At 46.8% G+C, this 18,680-nt stretch overlaps 7 protein-coding genes across 7 annotated transcripts; 3 read left to right on the top strand and 4 right to left on the bottom strand.

Annotated features, from left to right (window-relative positions):
- Positions 1-2,187: 2,187 nt before the first annotated feature.
- N7537_010501 (uncharacterized protein) lies at positions 2,188-2,688 on the bottom strand (the record flags this gene model as incomplete). Its single annotated transcript, XM_056901555.1, has 1 exon — positions 2,188-2,688. One exon carries the CDS (start codon positions 2,686-2,688, stop codon positions 2,188-2,190), a length of 501 nt encoding a protein of 166 aa, XP_056750223.1.
- Positions 2,689-5,418: 2,730 nt separating this feature from the next.
- Positions 5,419-7,651, top strand: N7537_010500 (uncharacterized protein; the record flags this gene model as incomplete). The annotated part of the gene is made up of 3 exons (XM_056901554.1): positions 5,419-5,638; positions 5,716-6,053; positions 6,125-7,651. 3 exons carry the CDS (start codon positions 5,419-5,421, stop codon positions 7,649-7,651), a joined length of 2,085 nt encoding a protein of 694 aa, XP_056750222.1.
- Positions 7,652-9,958: 2,307 nt separating this feature from the next.
- Positions 9,959-10,198, bottom strand: N7537_010499 (uncharacterized protein; the record flags this gene model as incomplete). Its single annotated transcript, XM_056901553.1, has 1 exon — positions 9,959-10,198. The coding sequence occupies one exon, from the start codon at positions 10,196-10,198 to the stop codon at positions 9,959-9,961; it is 240 nt and encodes a 79-aa protein (XP_056750221.1).
- Positions 10,199-11,143: 945 nt separating this feature from the next.
- N7537_010498 (uncharacterized protein) lies at positions 11,144-11,431 on the bottom strand (the record flags this gene model as incomplete). Its single annotated transcript, XM_056901552.1, has 1 exon — positions 11,144-11,431. The coding sequence occupies one exon, from the start codon at positions 11,429-11,431 to the stop codon at positions 11,144-11,146; it is 288 nt and encodes a 95-aa protein (XP_056750220.1).
- Positions 11,432-12,505: 1,074 nt separating this feature from the next.
- N7537_010497 (uncharacterized protein) lies at positions 12,506-14,558 on the top strand (the record flags this gene model as incomplete). Its single annotated transcript, XM_056901551.1, has 5 exons — positions 12,506-12,553; positions 12,600-12,997; positions 13,061-13,471; positions 13,532-13,901; positions 13,950-14,558. The coding sequence occupies 5 exons, from the start codon at positions 12,506-12,508 to the stop codon at positions 14,556-14,558; spliced, it is 1,836 nt and encodes a 611-aa protein (XP_056750219.1).
- A 1,183-nt stretch (positions 14,559-15,741) lies between these two features.
- On the bottom strand, positions 15,742-16,699 carry N7537_010496 (uncharacterized protein; the record flags this gene model as incomplete). The annotated part of the gene is made up of 5 exons (XM_056901550.1): positions 15,742-16,019; positions 16,063-16,273; positions 16,300-16,409; positions 16,499-16,533; positions 16,560-16,699. 5 exons carry the CDS (start codon positions 16,697-16,699, stop codon positions 15,742-15,744), a joined length of 774 nt encoding a protein of 257 aa, XP_056750218.1.
- A 348-nt stretch (positions 16,700-17,047) lies between these two features.
- Positions 17,048-18,554, top strand: N7537_010495 (glycoside hydrolase family 71 protein; the record flags this gene model as incomplete). Its single annotated transcript, XM_056901549.1, has 4 exons — positions 17,048-17,131; positions 17,158-17,686; positions 17,735-17,960; positions 18,017-18,554. 4 exons carry the CDS (start codon positions 17,048-17,050, stop codon positions 18,552-18,554), a joined length of 1,377 nt encoding a protein of 458 aa, XP_056750217.1.
- Between the last annotated feature and the right edge of the window lie 126 nt (positions 18,555-18,680).

Genomic DNA, 18,680 nt, shown 5'->3' with positions numbered 1-18,680 from the left:
ACCCTCAAGATGACACTGGACTATGTCGCACCGGCCACTTTTGTTCCTGATATCTTACAATCTCAGGGGACATGTTCAGGGTACAGTGAGGTTGCATTGGGTACGGGCCGAAAAACAAAGTATACTGTATGAGAGGTAAACTGATTTCGAAAATTGGCTGTGCAGTGTAGGGCTTACTTTATATACAGTCCTACAAAGATCACTCAATCAATGTGTGTCACTAATCGACCCCTTTCCATAGACTTTTCTTCTGTACCTTCTTCTTGGATAAGTTACCATACCTCGGGCATTAAATTGCTGGTGGTAAAAGTGCTGGAGGAGCTTGTGAACAGATTGGTTCTTCTACAGTTTTAGCAAACAGGATCAATGTGGAAATAAAACGTCAGGCTTACCAATCTTACATCGTCAGCGTCTTCAGATAAGAAGCTGATTAACGAGTTGACCAATTCGTGATTCCCAAGTAGGTCATCGATCCACCGATCAACATTTCTCCAATCCCAAAGACTATTCGGCCCCTTCAAGTGTGTGTGCTTCTTTAGTACATGGGAAATTTTGGACTTAATAGCATAGCATGATCGATCAAATCCTCTTCTTTTGAGCAAACAATGGAGGGATTTCGGTCGAACACCCCGAGACGTGAAGTAAACAGCGATTATTACCTCCTCTTTTGACCATAGATTGACTGGAGCCATTAAGGAAATCCAAATGTCCTAATCTTGAGTCAGAGGAGCAGGAAAATATTCACCTGCTATATGGATACAAGCTTAGCTTTATAGCGATGTAAGGCTGTATTATTCACTGACAAATATCCAGGCTGAGTGGGGATTGAGAAGTTGCCTACATCGCGGCTAGCTCATGGTCAGAGGATAGCTTGGGGCAACACGCGGTACAAACCAAATAACTGAGGCTAAGTTCCATTACTACCGCGAGGATAGGCGGCAACGATCTAAGTCTCAATATACTCTCGCGTCCCTGTTCTTTTCTACCCAGGCTTTATTGATGATTGAATACAAAAACCAGGGGAAGCCTTGAATACTTGCTCCAATTCATGTCGTAATGGCTAGAACCTTGGAGAGAGAATGAATCGGTTCAATAATATGATTCTAGTAACCAATGGCTATGTTGGCTTGGTGTAAATAATAGATTTGATAAGTCAGAAGCCCACTCCTTGGATAGAAGACGATCATCGAGATCAGAAAAGAAAATGACCGCTTACGCAGATTTCTTAAAGTCAATCGTACTGAGGGATACGATCGGGGAATTTAATAAGAGGGAGTGGTAAATTGGGAAAGTGGTGAATTGAGGGAGGGTGATGACCTCGAACAAACAGAGTGGTTAACTTTGTGTGGTGGCGTTAACTGATGCCTGCGGAGGTCCCACATGTGACACTTCAAAAATGACAGACCTGGCATGGCTATACACCTGGGTTGCTCCCAAAGGCATTACGTTTTGCCTAGTATGCAACGGATCTTCTGGAACTTGATGTGGTTCCAGAACATACGGAGGCTATACGTAGGCAACTAACACACTTGTATAAGCATGATAAGGAAATTAAACGGGGCTATGTGGAGCCCACCCAACCATAAACTGCCCCAGGTTATGTTATAGTGACGTTCGAATAGTACCCTGTGGAACCATATCATGGCTTTCCCCTCTGCTGGTTGGCTATCTAAACCCCGGATAATTAACCAATTCTTACAAATATGTCAAACGTGGCAAGATTCACAACGACAGGGCTTTCTCAGCTCATCTACAGTGACTCAACCACTGGCCCTAGGTCTATTTCGAATTCACCTTCCCCAGGTTATTACGTACCTACTATGTCCTCAAATCATGAACGGCCCACTAAGTGAGTACCTTTCAATAAAAAAAATAGTCCCTTCCTAATTGAGCATAGCAGCGATTGGTATTCCTCGTGGGTATATATTACATTATTTACGATGAAATGAACTCGTATTCTCCCAGGATTGAGTCAAACAAACTTCCACGTCGTAACTACTGATTTACTATTCTTGTTGGCAATTTGTCACCGATACTTTGGTGATATCAATGGAGGATTTCTCGACCAAAGAAATGATTATTTCGCTGATCAAATCGTTGTGTTGTTGCTGTTGGGGGTTACGCAAGTCCCCCAAACAGCGCGAAGACTATCTTTGTAGTTTGTGCACTAGACTCGGCGGTAGGGGTTTACCGTTTAGGGGAGGAGAATGCGGTGGTTGAGGAGGGGGGTTTGTTGGGAGTTCCGAGGTGGTGTTTCAAATCGCGCGAGATTATCTGCCATATGCAGTCTTCCTCGTGTAGTTGTTGCACTTCCTCGAACGGGGTGCATTGGAAGGTGGATAAATGCTTGGTCGATTGGCAGGCAAAACAACATGCCACATTGCTGACTCCTGAAGGTCGGTAATAGAAGCCATTCTGGGCCAGTTGGAGCGGAGTGGCCCCAGCAAGCACTATTCCTTGGAACGAACGAGCTCGGGCTGTGATGGTGGAGTAGTCGTAGGTGATTGAGACGAGAAAGTAATCCTCATCGTGAGAATCATCCTCGGCGAGAAAAAGGTCCTCAACGTTGGGGTATTTGGGTGAGATTGCGGGGTTTGCGGCTTCGGGGATGGGAGATGGGCGACGGGCTGGGGGGTCTGGAAGCTGAGGGTTCAGCCCCACCCGCTGGCTTCTCGTGGTCATCCCCATGGTCCCGCAGGTACAGACGCGCCTGAAAGCCTCGAATGGTCGCAGTGTTACAGTAGCCGTATGCTATTGTAAATAATCTACCCCTATTCAACATTTCTGTCTGTCCAACTGCCAGAAAGTGGAAGATGGCCCCCGCCCACGAGTGCGGCTAACACAGAGCCAGATAGCATGGCTATTAGGGCTAGCGCTCTCAGAGAAACACACAAAGCGGCCTTAAAGTCAAGAGATAATTTCTCGGTATCGAGCGTGAACTCTGTTGGCGATTCCTGATAAATATTTTCATCCGTCCTTCTCGTGAGAATTGCGGACTTCTTAGAAATTGCATCTTTGTATGATGGTTTGGAGTGCCAGTAACGCCCACAGGAAACATACTTTAGTGCAAAGGAGGAGTAGTTAGGCGGCTATATTCATTGATCGCCTCTGACGGTTGACAATACCTAGCGTGGAGCCTATTAGATAGACAAACCGATGGGACTTACCTGCTTTATAGTTTACTGGATAAGCCGCTTTTGTTCCCGTCTCAGCACTTTCCGAGCCACCTGGTTGATATTGATTGCAGACACCTCATTAACAGTTAAAATACTCCGTCAAACCAGCTCTCACTGAACAAGTTCTGGGCAGTTGAACTGAGCGTTGGAGTACCACTTCCTGCCTCGGGCAACAAACTCGTATTAATCAGCACCACCGTGCGTGGGCGAAGCACGGACTTCTTCATGAAGATTATGTATCAAGCGAATTGATCGCACCGTTTTTGTGTTCAATACATAGCTGCACTCGCAGTAGAATAGGCCCGACCTTAAAATCATCTCATTGCTCTGCATGTAGCAGTACTGAAATAGACATCTACTTTCCTCAACTTAACAAAACAAACTGTTCATACCGTCGAATCCACCACTGCACTCTACCCCTCCATAATCTAATTGTCTGTTTATTATTATTTATTTTGAATCAAATTTAAAAGCCCATGCCCTCTACCAGTTGCTGTAATCCCCTAATATGTTCTTTTCAACCTCTTATTGAGCATCGTTATCGGATGAAAGAGTGGGCTTTGAATTACCCATGAACTACTCATCCAAGCAGGCTTACTGAATTGACCTTTAATTACCGGGCCTCAAACTTAATTTTCAATGTCTGTCGGCTTCCCGGGCACTTTTTGACCAGGACATAGCTAGCCATGATTCTGTGTTCAATCCCTCTAGTTCTGTTCCTATGTTCATTTGTCTCTTTGGCGACTGAGCTCTTCAACGTGCTGGCAATCTCAGCAGCTGCAAACCGGGCTGTGTTGCGAGCGAACTCAGGGGAGGGGTGATTCGACGGGTAGTCAACCTGGTCAAACAAATTCTAGGCAAACAATTAATTTTTTTACAGTTATTCAACCGTGCTGGCCTCACACAGTCTATTTGGTCATATTGAGGCCTTAGAGAATTGTGATGGTGTGCAAAACGAGTAACTACCAACAACCGTTTACTTCAAAACTCGGCTGGGCAGATTGTTCATTTCATCGGATCTACACTCCACTCTCCCTGCCATCACTTAATTACCTGTTTATTATTATAGTTCTCTAAACCGAGCATGTTTGCTCACTCAGCTTCGCACGGGCCACCACTGGTCATCCACTCACGCGAAGAAATTCAACTTCGGTGACAATGATCAATGTGAGTGCGGCGCGCAGGAGCCGGTCGGCGACGTGTTGGTCGACTGTCCAAATCTGCGAGAACTGCGGCGGGAATTGAGAAGCCAAGTCGGGGACGCGCTCAACAGCGTGTCGAGTCTGCTGGGAGGCTCAAACCAAGGTGAGAAAGGTAAACCAGACACCTTCTCGCGAGCCAAAACAGTCCAGGATGTGCTGGACTTCGCCGAGGCACCACAGCGGTTTCGCAGCCGTGCGCCATAAGGGCAGTCTAACAATGGGAACGGCAATGTGGCCACGATAGGCCTTGACGAGGCTCTAAGTTCGTTTTCAGGAAGTGGATCACTCTACATGTACATACGCGGAGATATATAGTTGAGGTAGACCGTATATCGCTTCTTGCGAGAGGCCGGTGTAAATGAAATATACTACTACTACTACTACTACTGTAGCGGTGCGCTATCAGAGACAAATTTGCCCTTTCCTAGGCCACACGATACCGCCAGTCAAATTTTACGGGCAGCAAGTAGACTGCACGAAACTTGAGTCTAGTGGAAGAATTGAGGGAGACCGTGCCTCTACATACCCCAGACTATTGAAATCAATGGTTAACCGTCGTGTGTTAATATACGTATGTTCGAACAGAGGCTGCCCACCTCAGATATCTGGGAAGGCATTTCTTCTTAACGAAAAGCTTGCGGCTTTTGTTAGATTCTAGAGTACAGAAATTATCACCTTTTGCCAGGCATTTGTTATAAAATCTACACCTCCCAAGTGGCTGTCTCTCGCTGGTAGAAATTTCTTCCGTTCGCACAAAGAAAAGACAAGGGAACATGCCGTCCACTTCAAGGAGAACATGGAGCTCGGAAAGGGTAAGACACAATTTGGAAAGGCAGCGTGAAATTGAGAAAAAAGAGTGCGAACTAGCAATCTATCGAGAATCTTGCTTCCAAGGAGCCGGCGTCGTTCGACTTCGCGACCTAAAGTGTGACACAATCTTGAGTCGAGAAACTAATAGTCATCGAAACGTTGATCGCCTTGAGAAAGTCTTCGATTGCCAGGGATTCTTGCGTCTCCAAGAGAAATACCACATCCCTGTTATGATTGACTCGTCCGATTGGCAGGAACGAGTAAAATGGCAAGAGCCAACTTTAGCCCCACAAGTGCGGCTACCACAATTGGAGGTACACCACGGTTATCGCTTCTTTGTGCTGGACCACGAGGATGTTATTGCTGCGGCTGAAAGGAGATTCAAGAAATTAGGAGTTGAGGACCCGTGGTGCGTGATCGATATCTACGTTACCAGCTCAGAAGGGGCCTGTAAGTAAGCTTGACCGCTTAGATTATGAGGCACAGTTTGGCTATCCACGTCTCTGTACATGCTGACCAATATTGAGGTCAACAACGGGAAGAACTTATTCGCAGCCTCCAAGAGAGCTATTCAAACGACCATTTCCCCTCGGACGGTCGAATCTATCAAAAAATCCGCTCTTACCAAGGCTATCCGAACATAGCGATAGCTAATACGGCAGCTGAAAATTACTGGTGGGCTGTCTTGGAAAGCTCCCCAGGGAGCAGAAAAGGGGGTAGAAGCAAAAAAGGGGCCTATCTACGATCATTACTGAACAATGAGACTTTACGCCAGAGCTTTGATGATCTTCTTCCGATTGAGGGTCTTTGGGATGGCATGAACATTGGTGTATTACACAAGTTGATGGCGATGAAATGTGACGAGGTAGTGCTCACTTACCATTTCTTCAAGCAATCATTCGTCCTAATTTGACAGCTAACGCCCATAGAATTTAGCCAATCATATGTTATTTGGGAAAGATTAAGCAGACGTTTTACAATCTCGCGGGACAAGACCAAGCCATTTTAGCAGACTTTGATGCAGAGACAATCATGAAGATCAAATCACTCGCACCAAAAATCTCCAAGGGTGATCTTGAGTACTTAAATGGGATGGAAAATGAATTATTTCCAGCAATCGCGGATTCTGCCAACCGTGGTCAGATTCTTAATCGGTTGCGAGACATCGACTTTCCAATTCTCACACTTGAGACTTTTTTCCAGGACATACTATATCTTGACGTATGCCAAAGAGCCATGCGACAGCTATGCATCAAACAGCCTGAAAGGAAACACAAACGGAAGAAGACTAACCAGGATGAACTGGAGAGAACGGCTCCTACCATTGATAAGACCTTGCGAAGCCAGTATAACAACCTCTCGGAAGGCGGTATAGTTCCAGCCTCGGACCAAGAAGAGTGGTTGAAAAGGGACCTTTGCGACTTATGGCGATTCAGTTTTCAGTACGCTTTTGAGATGACGACAATCAAGGAGCACCGCCGCCGTAAACCTCGAAAGCGCGTTGACATTGAGCGCGCCACTAGACTAGGTCTGCACGAACGACCTAATGACTTTGACGTACAGGTCCTTGGGCATCACTTTCTCTGGCTAGCGCATCAGCGCGGATTCAAGGTTCCGGCCGACGATGAAAACCAACTACAATATTTGGAACTGCCGCGTGTTATGCCGAGTGACTTCCCACCCGTCAATGAAGATGTCAGTCTGGAAAGGCGAAGCGGAAACCCATTCACAGACTCAGTGAACGCGGACCGTTTTGCGCTATCGAGATCGTCATTACAGAGCCCTTGTAACTATGACCGGGTCAGCGCAGGCTTCGTGCGACGTTCTGTTTTTAACGCCTTCTTTGAGTATATTTATTCTGGAATACCAGATAGTCCAGCTCCATCTCCACCCCCTGCCGCGGCCGAGTCACCCCCAGATGAAATCGATATCCTCCTTGCAGATATCGAGTTTGGGATGGAAGCAGATGCTAGACATGACAGCTCGCTCGCTGGTTCTGGATCTGCGTATGTGCCACATGCGACGGTCCATAATGCACCACAACACCCACCGCAAGACGTACACAGTTTTCCTGGGCCCGATAATTGGGGCCAGCAAGGCAGTAACCAATGGGGCAGACAAGCAATAACTCCTGTATTCAGGATTATAATCGATGACGGGACAACCACGGAGGTGCTTTTGTTGCCGAACGACATCGAATTTCTGAGAAAGTTTTTTGAGGGGCTAGATGCTCACAGATTCCACATTTCGAGTTCAGATGATATGTCTAGAGGTTTATCATGGGATGATTGCTTCTGGTATTATGACAGGCACCCTGATAAAATGCTGTGTGCGTCTTACCTTGGAAAGTACAATCAAAGTTCAACTGGCGGCAAAATAACAAATGAAGAACGATCAAATGATATGAACTGGTTGGAAAGCGAAAAGCTTGAGATCAGAGGGTATACTTCGAGAAATCTCTAAGACCTTAGATCGTGTCCCCGAATCTCATGGTGCTTCAGCATTACGACAAGGGTGAGCGGTTAAACCGGGATGAGCTAGAAGCTACCGATAAGCTACAGAAAAAAAAGAAAAAGAGATGGAGCTCGATGAAACTTGATCCAAAGGTATTAGGTCAAGAGGACACAGGGAGTTTGTGGTATGGGACGATGACAAATTTTGGTGAAACCCGTCTACTAAAGATTTTGGGTTGAGCGATGCTCGAATTTTCGACGAACGCCATGCATCGGAGCATTTCGAAATTCACCACGAGAATGTGGCTTTCTAACCCAATCTATCGTCCTAAATAATCTGCAACAGATGCCGCAGCTAAAATGCGATGCACCCCATGCTCTTGCGGCAAGGAAGAAGCCAGAATATATTGGAAGCTTAACGAGCAAAACTCATTAACACTCTAAATTGAGGGGTGCATATGGCCAATTGGAGTCGGATTTGTGGTAGAAATACGCGCATGTAAAATGCAACTTCTTTCCACAAAGTCTTGGTCGTGATGCGCTATACTGGGGCAATTCATTGCCCTCATCAAGTGCTGGCTTTCTAGATACACTACACAGTATGCCTGCAACAAGAGCCAAGCTTCTTCTTTTAAACAGGCGATCGATAGACCTTGGCTCTGGAGTAGATCTATATACAAACGATTCATTCGTTAGCTCTGAGAATAAACATACTGTCTAATCTCGCCATCTTAACTCGCAATTACCAGCTGTCTAGATAACGCGGACCCTGGAAGAAATAAAGCCGTGTGTCAATATTTACAAGCTTTACTAGAAAAACTATTATTTCCGGTCGAACTTGTGGGATATCCAACATATTGAGTAGAAACATGAGGGAGATTCCATGCCCTTTTATAAGTTTCCCAGGCCACTTTCTCTCATAAACCCCTCCTGCGCCAGCACATGATGAGCCTTGCGTAGCATATCACCATTGTGACATCTCAACCAGTAAAAATATCATTATGAGAAGGAGATGTGATAAGTATGACTCGGAACGCCGAATAGACAGGGGTAGTCTTCCAAATATGGATATCCGCACGCAGTTGCCTGAGCGAAGAAGGTCCAACTCACAAGGCTGTGATCATATCACGACTCCGGAACACATGGTGCGCCAATCATAAGGTCAAATAATTGGCTATATATGATGGCGATAAAAGCAGACTCGACAAGGGTGCCACCGGCGATCGGGTCGACAAGAGCGTCAAACACAAGCAGCAAGGGCACAGACAAGGGCAAGGCAGACTTCTCGCTGGCCCATAATCTCTACTATAGGTCCGGAAAATCTATGCCTCATCCCTGTAAGCTGTGCCGTAGGAAATTGGTGCTCATTGGCTCGGGGCCTTTCAAAGGCGCTGTGGTGGGCGAGCCGCTCATCGATCTCCATTGGTGGTGGTGATCAGCCGACTCTTATCCCCAAATAGTATAGTGAAGTGAGCAACCCCGCCTGCATTATTATGATATTTGCACAAGACTTAGACCGATCGTCCCCTTGACCACTTGTCTCCTTGACCACTTCTCCACTTCTCCGACCGGGCAGTTTTGCTTTTCCACCCTCTTGACCAATTTGTCACCTCGACCACTTGTCCACTCGATCACTTGTCCACTCGACCACTTGTCCACTCGACCACTTGTCCACTCGACCACTTATTCAGGCTTCGCTGCGAACCCCTTCAGCCCCTCCCTTTCAATTACTAGACCATTCGGCCTTTTGACCGCCTTTTTCGCACGCGTGTCGCCTGAAGCTGACGAGAAATGTCCTTCGTTGATCCATCTGCACAGAATTTTGCCTCTTTGTTCGACCTCATCAAGTCGGAGCGAATATATCCGGTGATGCGTCCCCTACACATAGGACTCTTCTTTTGGCTTTCCAAGCCGTTTTTTGCATGAAAGACACAGCGTATGTCCACATGAAAGCGTCAACCAACGGTCTGGCTGGGTGCAGCAAATTCGGCACTCAAAGACTTTCCTCTGCTGGGTAAGTGGCTCCCCTGTATATTGGTGCTTATTCTTCTCCTTGTAAGTTCATCCTGCAGCTTTCGGATTGTTCATGTGACTGGGTGTCTACTTCCAAGTGCAGTTCGAGGCCCTTCGAAAGCGTGACTCTAGTGCTTCATTAGCCACGGAAAAAGGAGGGGTTCAACGAGTTTATACCAAATTAGACTGCGGTCCAGCTCTTTTTCGATTTTGCGATGTACCGTGGGTTGGTCCAGCGAACACCGGGCAATCAGGTCGTCGAATACCTGGCTCGAAGCTTGGTGATTCATCACGTTTTTCGATTTTAGATAGTACGTTGATTGTAGTGTGTGGACACGACGACATTGACGCCCCGGAATTGCCGGTTAAAGCTCTTGAGAATATCGCCCCATCCTTGGTCAAGAGCAGCAAGCTCTTCATTACTGTATTTTTGTTCGCGATTGATGTGACTAGTCTCTTTCGTAGTAGTTTTCGTTCGGTCGAGAAATGTCTTGTCGGGATTGCCAATAGAATCCGTATGTTTTCCTTTCAAGTGTGCGGCCATATTGTCCCTTCGACAGAAGAGATTCCCACACACAGGGCATTTGAATGAGCGCGGTGAGATATGCTGCGTTTCCATATGACGATTGAAACTTCCCTTTTGGGAGAACACGCCGGTGCAGTTTTTCCAGTTACATCGGTACGTGCGGCGAGTTTTTCTAGAATGACAAGGATGATCACGTTAGCTTGGGAAATGCTAGCTTCTAGAGGAATAGCTTACAAGGCTACCTTTACTAGCGAAATCAGTTTCCTCTCTACAGACTGCCCTTCTTTTCTCAAGGCCCTAGCGCAGATCTTTCATTGATCGGGCCACACCAAGTTGAGGGCCGTTTTGAAATGCACCTTGTATGGTACCGTATCTTCTCCGTAATGTTCCACCGGGTGCTTTGAATGTTGGGCGGTAAACGTTACGTGGAGGGCTGCAATTATACATATGAGCACGGTCAGGAGATTGGAGACAGCAAGCATTTAGCGGGGGACGCAGGATATAACTACTTCAGCGTATCTCTCTTGTCAGGTAATTTACATTTCCATTCCGACGAATAGGTATGATCTGCAGCGTAGCCGAGTCCAGCCTAGACAGTTTTACCATTGTCTTGGCAGTGGGGCGTGATATAGTTTCTCTGTTAAAACTTGGAAGCCAATTTCGAATATTGCTGTACTCAGGTCCTTGCTTTGCCCGGGTAGACCGAATGTAATAGATGTTACATACGTAGAAATTCGCAACACCCGGGCCGTCTCAACGAAGACATCGCTGGGCTCCCTCCAAATTCATCGCTCTCCCTCAATTCATCATACTCTCACAAATCAGTGCCCTATCCTCGTTCATGCCCCAGTCATGATTTTTGGTACTTTCAAGACCAATAACCTGCGTAAGCGATCGAAGATTTCCTATCTCTCTGAACGTCTATCCGACGATGGCCCTTCAATTCATCAAATCTGGCGGGGTTTACCGGCTTGGATCGGTAGGTAGGAGGTTCACCCAAGCTAAGTGAGCCTTTTTTTCTTGGTTCGACAAGCTTTCTACCGAGTTCCGTAATTCCGTGGTAATGTGGTGGATGGGCAAGAAGCCATTGGAGGGCCATAGGGCTTCGTATTGCTGAAGACAAAGCATATTATCAGATGCCTGGGCCACTGAGTCCTGTAAGAGCTTCAGAAGGCCGTAGCAGGTACGGTAGTACGAATTTTCTGCCTGCTGCCGGCCGATCTCTCGAACGATGTCGACAATCTCCTCCATGGTTGCCTACAAGTCTCTATGGGCCAAGGACGCGATAAAGGCGCTCTATATAATTATTTATAAACGCGAATGAGTGGTTTGGGACCGAGCGCTATAGGATATACAGCCGTCAACCTTTTCTTGTAGGCCATCCCTCAAATATTGCAGGTTAGTCAACGGACAACGCCAGCTATAACTTTCTTTGGTTCAAGGCCATAAGCTAGCTATGAATTGAGCAGCGAGAATAGATACGTTGAAGCTTGTGCCAATAGTATAGGCCAAGGGGGTTGGTGCTTGTGAGGGCTGAATTTGGTGTCCAACTACCTGAGCTCCATGGCGCTTCTTCTGCGTCAGAACGAGTTCAAAAGCCTTTTACTAGCGGGGCATCATTAGTTTTCAGCTTTCATTGCGTGAATCTTTCTAGGTAGAAGTAAGCAATCTCAAGCTTACCCATACGAATGGCTATATTGGAGTAGATAGTTGGGATTAAACATGGAAATATGGAAGAATATGTAAAGGTAAAGTCAATTTACATACCTCTCTCGACTATCCCCAATCTGAACATCTTAATCTTGATCTCCCCCCATCGGTACTAGGTAGCAAATCTCTTCGCATTTTCAACGTCGCACCGTTGAAAAACAAGAAAATTCAACATTCAGCCTCCTGGTTCAACCGTATTGTACCCATGATTTTCGGGACCCATCGGAGAGATGCGTACCCCATTTAGTAGATCAATTTGTGGTAAAATTGAAATTCAGCCATGTCATGGCCCTTGATATACTTCTACGGAGGTTTTGACCGGATTGTTAAAACCGGATTATAGGAAGGGTTGCTAGATGGTTTTGTTCTGCGATACAGATTTGGACTAGACGCCAATACTGTCTTGCCTTTTCCTCTATGTTCAAAAAGAATTCACTCGAGAATTAAATCAGATTCCCAGTTATGCGTGTATCTCCCTTGTTTTGTGCCATCCAGAATACTTTGTTCTACAGTACTATCAGACATAAATAAAGGGTTTCCAGTCTGAGCACTACAACAATTGAAGTAAATTTTCCTCTATATCCCTGGATTATCCACTGACATATCTTCAGCGACATGCTCGAGATAGTGCCATGCGAAATACTATTGGATGTCGCGGACTTGGTTCGTCACTTGATGCATTTGTCTACCTTTCCTAATGACTTGTTAGCTGCCCCCTGACGATCTTCGTTCTCTCAGCCAGGTTTGTTCAACGATCAATGCTGCTCTGGTTCCCTTAATATATCGCACCGTCACGTTTCGTGCTGCGAGCGAGTGGGCACTCAATGTACTCGATATCGATTCATTCTTTCGGAACCATGCGCATTCACAGCCCCTCAGCTATCTCCACCACACCAGAGATCTTAATATCCAGGCACCAATATATATCGCCCGATTTAATCGCTGTGTACATCATAGTACCTTTCGCACGTCAGGCCTGAGAGAAGCTTCGTCTACACTCGGCACTTCCGATGAGGCAAAGGCGCATCGCCATTTTCTGGATGATATTTCGGAACAAATGCATTTGATATTCGCATGTCTCAAAGAAAATAGCCTCCGTTCATTCCAGTGAGTCTATCTATTAGGGATTGCTATTCTCCTTGCCCTCCTAATGCTCACGCGCCTTCATAGGTGGCACTTAGGCACCTGTGTTCCACCAGGTATCCTGGATGAAAATGGATACATTTGCCGGCACCATAAGGGCCTTAGAAAACTTTCACTCATCACAGATGGGTCTTGCCCCCAGGCAGGAGATGCTCTGGATGGTCTTTCGGAGTTCTCGTCTTTGAAAATCTTAGAGTGGGAAGGTATTCAGCAGCCTGCTGAGGCCGACTCCTTGAGACGATGCATTCGCCAAAATGCTGCACACTTAACAAATCTGTCAATTGGATTTGTCAGTTTTACTGATGCCCCGGACCTTTTCGATGAGATTTTTGGACAGCAATCGGGAATGTGTCATTCAAGTGCTCTTCCTTCACTCTCATCCTTGGCGCTGTGCAAAGTTCCCTTTCCGCAAACTCTCCACCCCAGTTTGGCGTTAAGGTGCGGTTCCCTCAGAGGTTTGGTTCTGCGGGATTGTCCCAATCAGCTACGCTTCCTTAGTTCCTTGTCTCGTTCACAAGACAAGCTGCAACTAACGCTTTTCGAATTCGCCTGCGACAACTTACTTAATGGGTTTGGCGAAGATCTGACTCCAGTGGTGAGCTTTTTGGCCTCTTTCAAGGGGCTGAGGCATTTGTATCTAAAACTCTCAAACTTTGAAGAACCCTCTCGTGTTGAATCTGTTATCAGACACCACCAATCTACCCTTGAGAGCCTTTCTTACCACGAACGTCGACTTGTTCCTATTGATGATGAAGGCCTATTCGAAGAAGAACGGGATGTTTCACCGCAATGGATCTGTGATCAACGGAATATTTGGAATCCTTCTTGTCTGTCTGCTCTAGGCCTTTGTTCAAGTCCCCCTGTCTTGGTAAGTCCTAAGATTGGATGCGGCACCGCTTTTTGCTAATTGTGACAGAGGCTATGCCTTGAGCCCTTGGCTCGGCATTCCATTATCGAAATTTTGCATATCCGGTTTACTGGGTCAGAGAGGTTCCACAGGGATATCCCTCTCGAAATCATAACTCGGTTAGGGACAAAGCAATCTAGAGATATATATCAGGATTACGGCATTGAAAGTGCCGGGCAACGGCCTTTCTCCAACAGCTGGAGCGACCTCACGAGCATCGTGAATGACGGCTCAACCTCTACGCCCACCTGGGAAACACCAGACGGTGTGGATAAAACCCTTTCAGCCTCCTCTGAAGCGGAGGAATTTCTATCATTTGCCGAATGGGCGTTCGGGCCGACGGGTCTTCCAAAGTTGCAGGTTCTAGCCTTCGGAGACTTTTCCCACAAGGACCAGTTTCAAAAACAGCAGTTTCTAACTAGGCGGAGATTTTACGAGAAAGAGCGGCGATATAATGACTACCAACGTGGCGCTTGTGGCCGTGAACCTAACTTGAGTCCGTCCTTTCATGCTGCCAACCCTGCCGATATTTCCACCTGGGAGGATCTTCGGGTTGATGGAGCTCGTTTCCTTTCTGCTTGCCCAGCTATTGGGCTAATTGAATCACCTTATGAATAGCAAAGAGTCTTCTTCATTGTGAATTCCTACCAATGGGCGGCTAAAGACTAGATGTTAAATTGCGTCTGCCATGGGCATTATCCTCAGCTTTATTTTAACAGGTCTCCATAGATGTGGTGTTCAGTCAGTGCCACCGTAATTGGTGTCTGGCTGTTTAAGCCTTGGCCGCTTATATAACATTTTGCAGATTGATAAGCCATTCAACAAATTAAGTCATGACCGCAGACTACCGCCAACAAAAAGGTATAACTATTTGCCTGAGTTAGCGGGTGTGAATGACATTAACATACCGTAACTTAGCCACCTTCTGGCGCAATAGATAGAAGTAACGATAACATCTGCAGCCGAATAAGGGTGGATGCCAAACTTTAATAAGATGGCTAAAATTTGGTAAGCACGATGCAGAATTTATGTACAGAATGGAACCAAATTTGACTGGGAATAGACTTGGCTTTCCGTATACAAGCGTAGGGAGCTCTCTGACAATGGGTCATTGTTCCTGTTCTGCGTCGGCCTCACAACACAACCGGCTTCCACCAAATATCCTCGCGGTTTCACAAGACACCCTGCCCGCACAATTTCAGCGCCTCCGGAGATGACATTCCCCGGAGAATATCTCGGAAAGATAAGGATAGGTAAGCTATTACTGGACTGTTCAGACGGACGAAGCTGTGATCAGAGCAAGATGGAGTTACCAGAGATGCTTGCGTATGAAGCAAGGGATTCCTTTCTCTGGCCTACGTAACGCCGAATCAAGTACAGGACTTCCGACTACTATTCGTAAGAGTAAAAGACAAAGCAACAGCAAATAGCCAGGTGTTGCGATTTACGTACTGCGGCTATTGGCTGGGAAGTATGTGCAAAAGGAAAATTATTTGCTTTCGTTTCTCAATAACGGAACTTCAGTTCCTCGTATAATAACCGCAGGGTTGTGGGTCTATTATATACTAGACACTTGCTAACCAATCCAGTCGACACTTATCCTCAACTCCCGGGAAAGCTTGATAAAATTACCCTGAAACGCCTCTGAAAACCCACCATTGGAAACCCTCAATATGCAGATTAATCACCTGCGCCTCAGTCCGCTCATGATGACCCCCTCATTTCTTCGCTAGCCCTGTGCGATCCGTTGTCACCTTGTTCGTATGATGGTTTCCTACCGTACCCAAAGACTCCATTCACATCATCTGTCTGATTGAAGAGGCCCCCAACGCCCCGCCGGGGGGGGGGGGGGTAAGGGACTGGGCGCCACAAGCCCGGCAACGAGTCGGCCGGCGAAGGTACGACAAGACTTGTATGAGACTTTTCTCCGTCGAATTGTAGACCATTTCATGGGCCTTGTCGCATCCTTCGGGTTCCTGAGCTCATTGAATAGCTCGGTGATTATCTGGGCCTCGTAACAAAGTATGTATTCTCGATCTAATACGTTGGTCACGAGAAGATGGATTGGAAGCGAATCAGCTGGGGCCCGACAGATAGATAACGAAACGAACAGGCCAGAAACATACGGTGTAAACAGATGGTTTTGACGAATCGAGCTTGCGCTCCTGAAGCTGCGCAAGAGTCAATACGTGACATATGAAATCTGGATCTTCGTCCATTCTTTGGGGCTGCCTGAGATAGTCGCCTCTAACAGATACTCGCTCCAACGGAGTTCGAAACTCCCATTGGACCCGGGCAAGGCTCAAACTGTCTCCTTCGATCTCCGTTGACACCTGTGTAATGTACATAGCCTACCCACGAGGGTGAACCATTTTATGGATGTGATCGGTGCTTGCTTGATGACGATGAAACACAATATAGTTATATTGGTGAACAGGTCGACCTTGAAAATAAAATGGTGCTCCTTTACTGTTTAGCAGTATTGTCAGTAACTCCTATGGAAGCTGCCCTGTCAGACTCTAACTCTTACCTAGGGTATAAAAAAGGGCGCTCCTTACCAACTAAAATATTGATGAGACGGCGACGCTTAACGCTAGGGAATAGGTTCATAGCAATTACTTGAGCATCGGGTGATCGATTCGGGCAAGGCTTTCGGCCATCATTTTGCCCGTGGTCGTTTTGTGTACATGAACATGGACTAAGTTACGCTCTGTACGTTTTTGGACCTTGTAATCCAGCGTGCACGGGACATTCACCATTTTATTCCTCTCCGAGCCTAAGCTATTGGGGTCGGCATAGTCTCTGGGGTGCTCCCCTATGGCAAATCTCTCAACAGTTACAAAAACGTTCATGAGCTATTTTCCCGATACGCTGGATTTGAGAAACGAACGAGAATATAAGACATGGGTATAAATGATCGTAATCCCACGTTTTATTCGCTTTTTCTTATCGTTTTACTTATTCTTTTTACTGTGGGGTTTCGTTGTGACAGTATGCTAACCCACGCATCCATTCTAGAGTTCATATTGTGGGGACCCATTGTGACCCTGGTTGGCCTCATACCCTTCATTGTAGCTACCTCGCTCCCAAATGAATACACTACTACCATGGCTAGTTCTGATGAGAATTATGGAAACAAACTGGTTTTCTGTCATTTCATGGCATGGCCCTCCGGCATCCCCCATTGGATCGTGGATCCAGTACTGACTCATGTTAGGTTGGCATCGTTAGCAACCGCCAGAGTGCTAGCGACTATGACGGCGATATGAAGCGCGCCCGATATGCAGGCATCGACGCTTTCGCCTTGAACATCGGCACTGATCCTTACACTGACACGCAGCTGGGCTTTGCGTATGAGTCTGCCGCCAACAATGACATGAAAGTGTTCATCTCTTTTGACTTCAACTGGTGGCAGACTAGCCAGGGTAGTGCAGTCGGTGCGAAGATAGCGCAGTATGCCAATCTCCCTGCCCAGCTCAAGGTCGATGGGAAGGTATTTGTGTCTTCTTTCGTCGGTGATGGTGTCGACATTGCAGCGCTCAGATCCGCTGCCGGCAGCGATATATATTTTGCACCCAATTTCCACCCCGGTCGGGGTGATTTCAGTAATATTCAGGCCGCTCTGGGCTGGATCGCGTGGGAAAATTATGGAAGCAAAGGATCTCCAACTGCCAGCAAGCAGCTCGCTATTGCAGATAGTGATGATGCTTACAGAACAGCTCTTAACGGAAAGCCTTATATCGCATGTAAGCGGCACGAACAAGCGTTTCTTTCTTATATTAATTCAAAATTAGCGGTCTCGCCTTGGTTCTCGACACATTTTGGCGGCGAAGTCTCGTACACCAAAAACTGGGTGTTTCCGTCTGGCCTCCTGTGGTATAACCGATGGAAGGAGATTCTAGCTACCAGCCCTCGCTTTGTAGAGCTTCTCACCTGGAATGACTACGGTGAATCGCACTACATTGGTCCGCTATCATCACCGCACACAGATGATGGAGCCTCCAAATGGGTCATGGACATGTAAGCATAACTTCCTCAAAAGCCAACTGGGGTGACGGCGAATAACGGATAAAAAGGCCACATAACGGCTGGTTAGATATGGCCAAGCCTTTTATAGCCTCCTATAAAGCTGGCTCAAAAGTACCAATCCGTTTCCTCGACGAAGAAAAACTGGTCTACTGGTATCGAACGACCCCCAAGAATGTCAATTGTGATGCAACGGACACGACTATTCAAGGGTGCTCTAACAGCTGGAGTGGCAACTCCGTCTGTGGACGACCTGATGGCGCGAATAACCTGACCGACGAGGTGTTCATAGTAACGATGTTGAAGACTCCTGCGACCGTGCATGTGCAGTCTGGCCGCGAGTCTGAGACCTATAAGGCCAAGTCCGGAATTTGGTCGCACTCTGTGCTGATGGGTGTGGGTAGACAGAGCTTCAAGATTATTCGTGAAGGAAAGACGGTTGATCATCTGTCTGGGACTAGTCGGAGGGATATTACTAGCACGTGCCCCTATGGCATCTACAATTTCAATGCTTATGTGGGCACTCTACCGGCGGAGGCCTCTGTTGACCGGCTGCAGCCGGCTGGGCTGGCCATGTTGTCGCAATGATTGCAGATTGCGTGTCCGACTAGTACTAGGTGCTAGCGCAACTTTTAATGGGGGAGGCTGACTGGTCAATGGGCGAGATGATAGATTAAGAAGCTATTTAAGTATTACTGTACTCTTGCCAGTTTC

The sequence above is a fragment of the Penicillium hordei genome, assembly GCF_028827395.1.
Source record: "Penicillium hordei strain IBT 12815 chromosome Unknown utg000005l_segment0_segment0, whole genome shotgun sequence".
NCBI classification, from domain to species: domain Eukaryota; kingdom Fungi; phylum Ascomycota; class Eurotiomycetes; order Eurotiales; family Aspergillaceae; genus Penicillium; species Penicillium hordei.
This window is presented reverse-complemented; position numbering and strand designations above follow the sequence as displayed.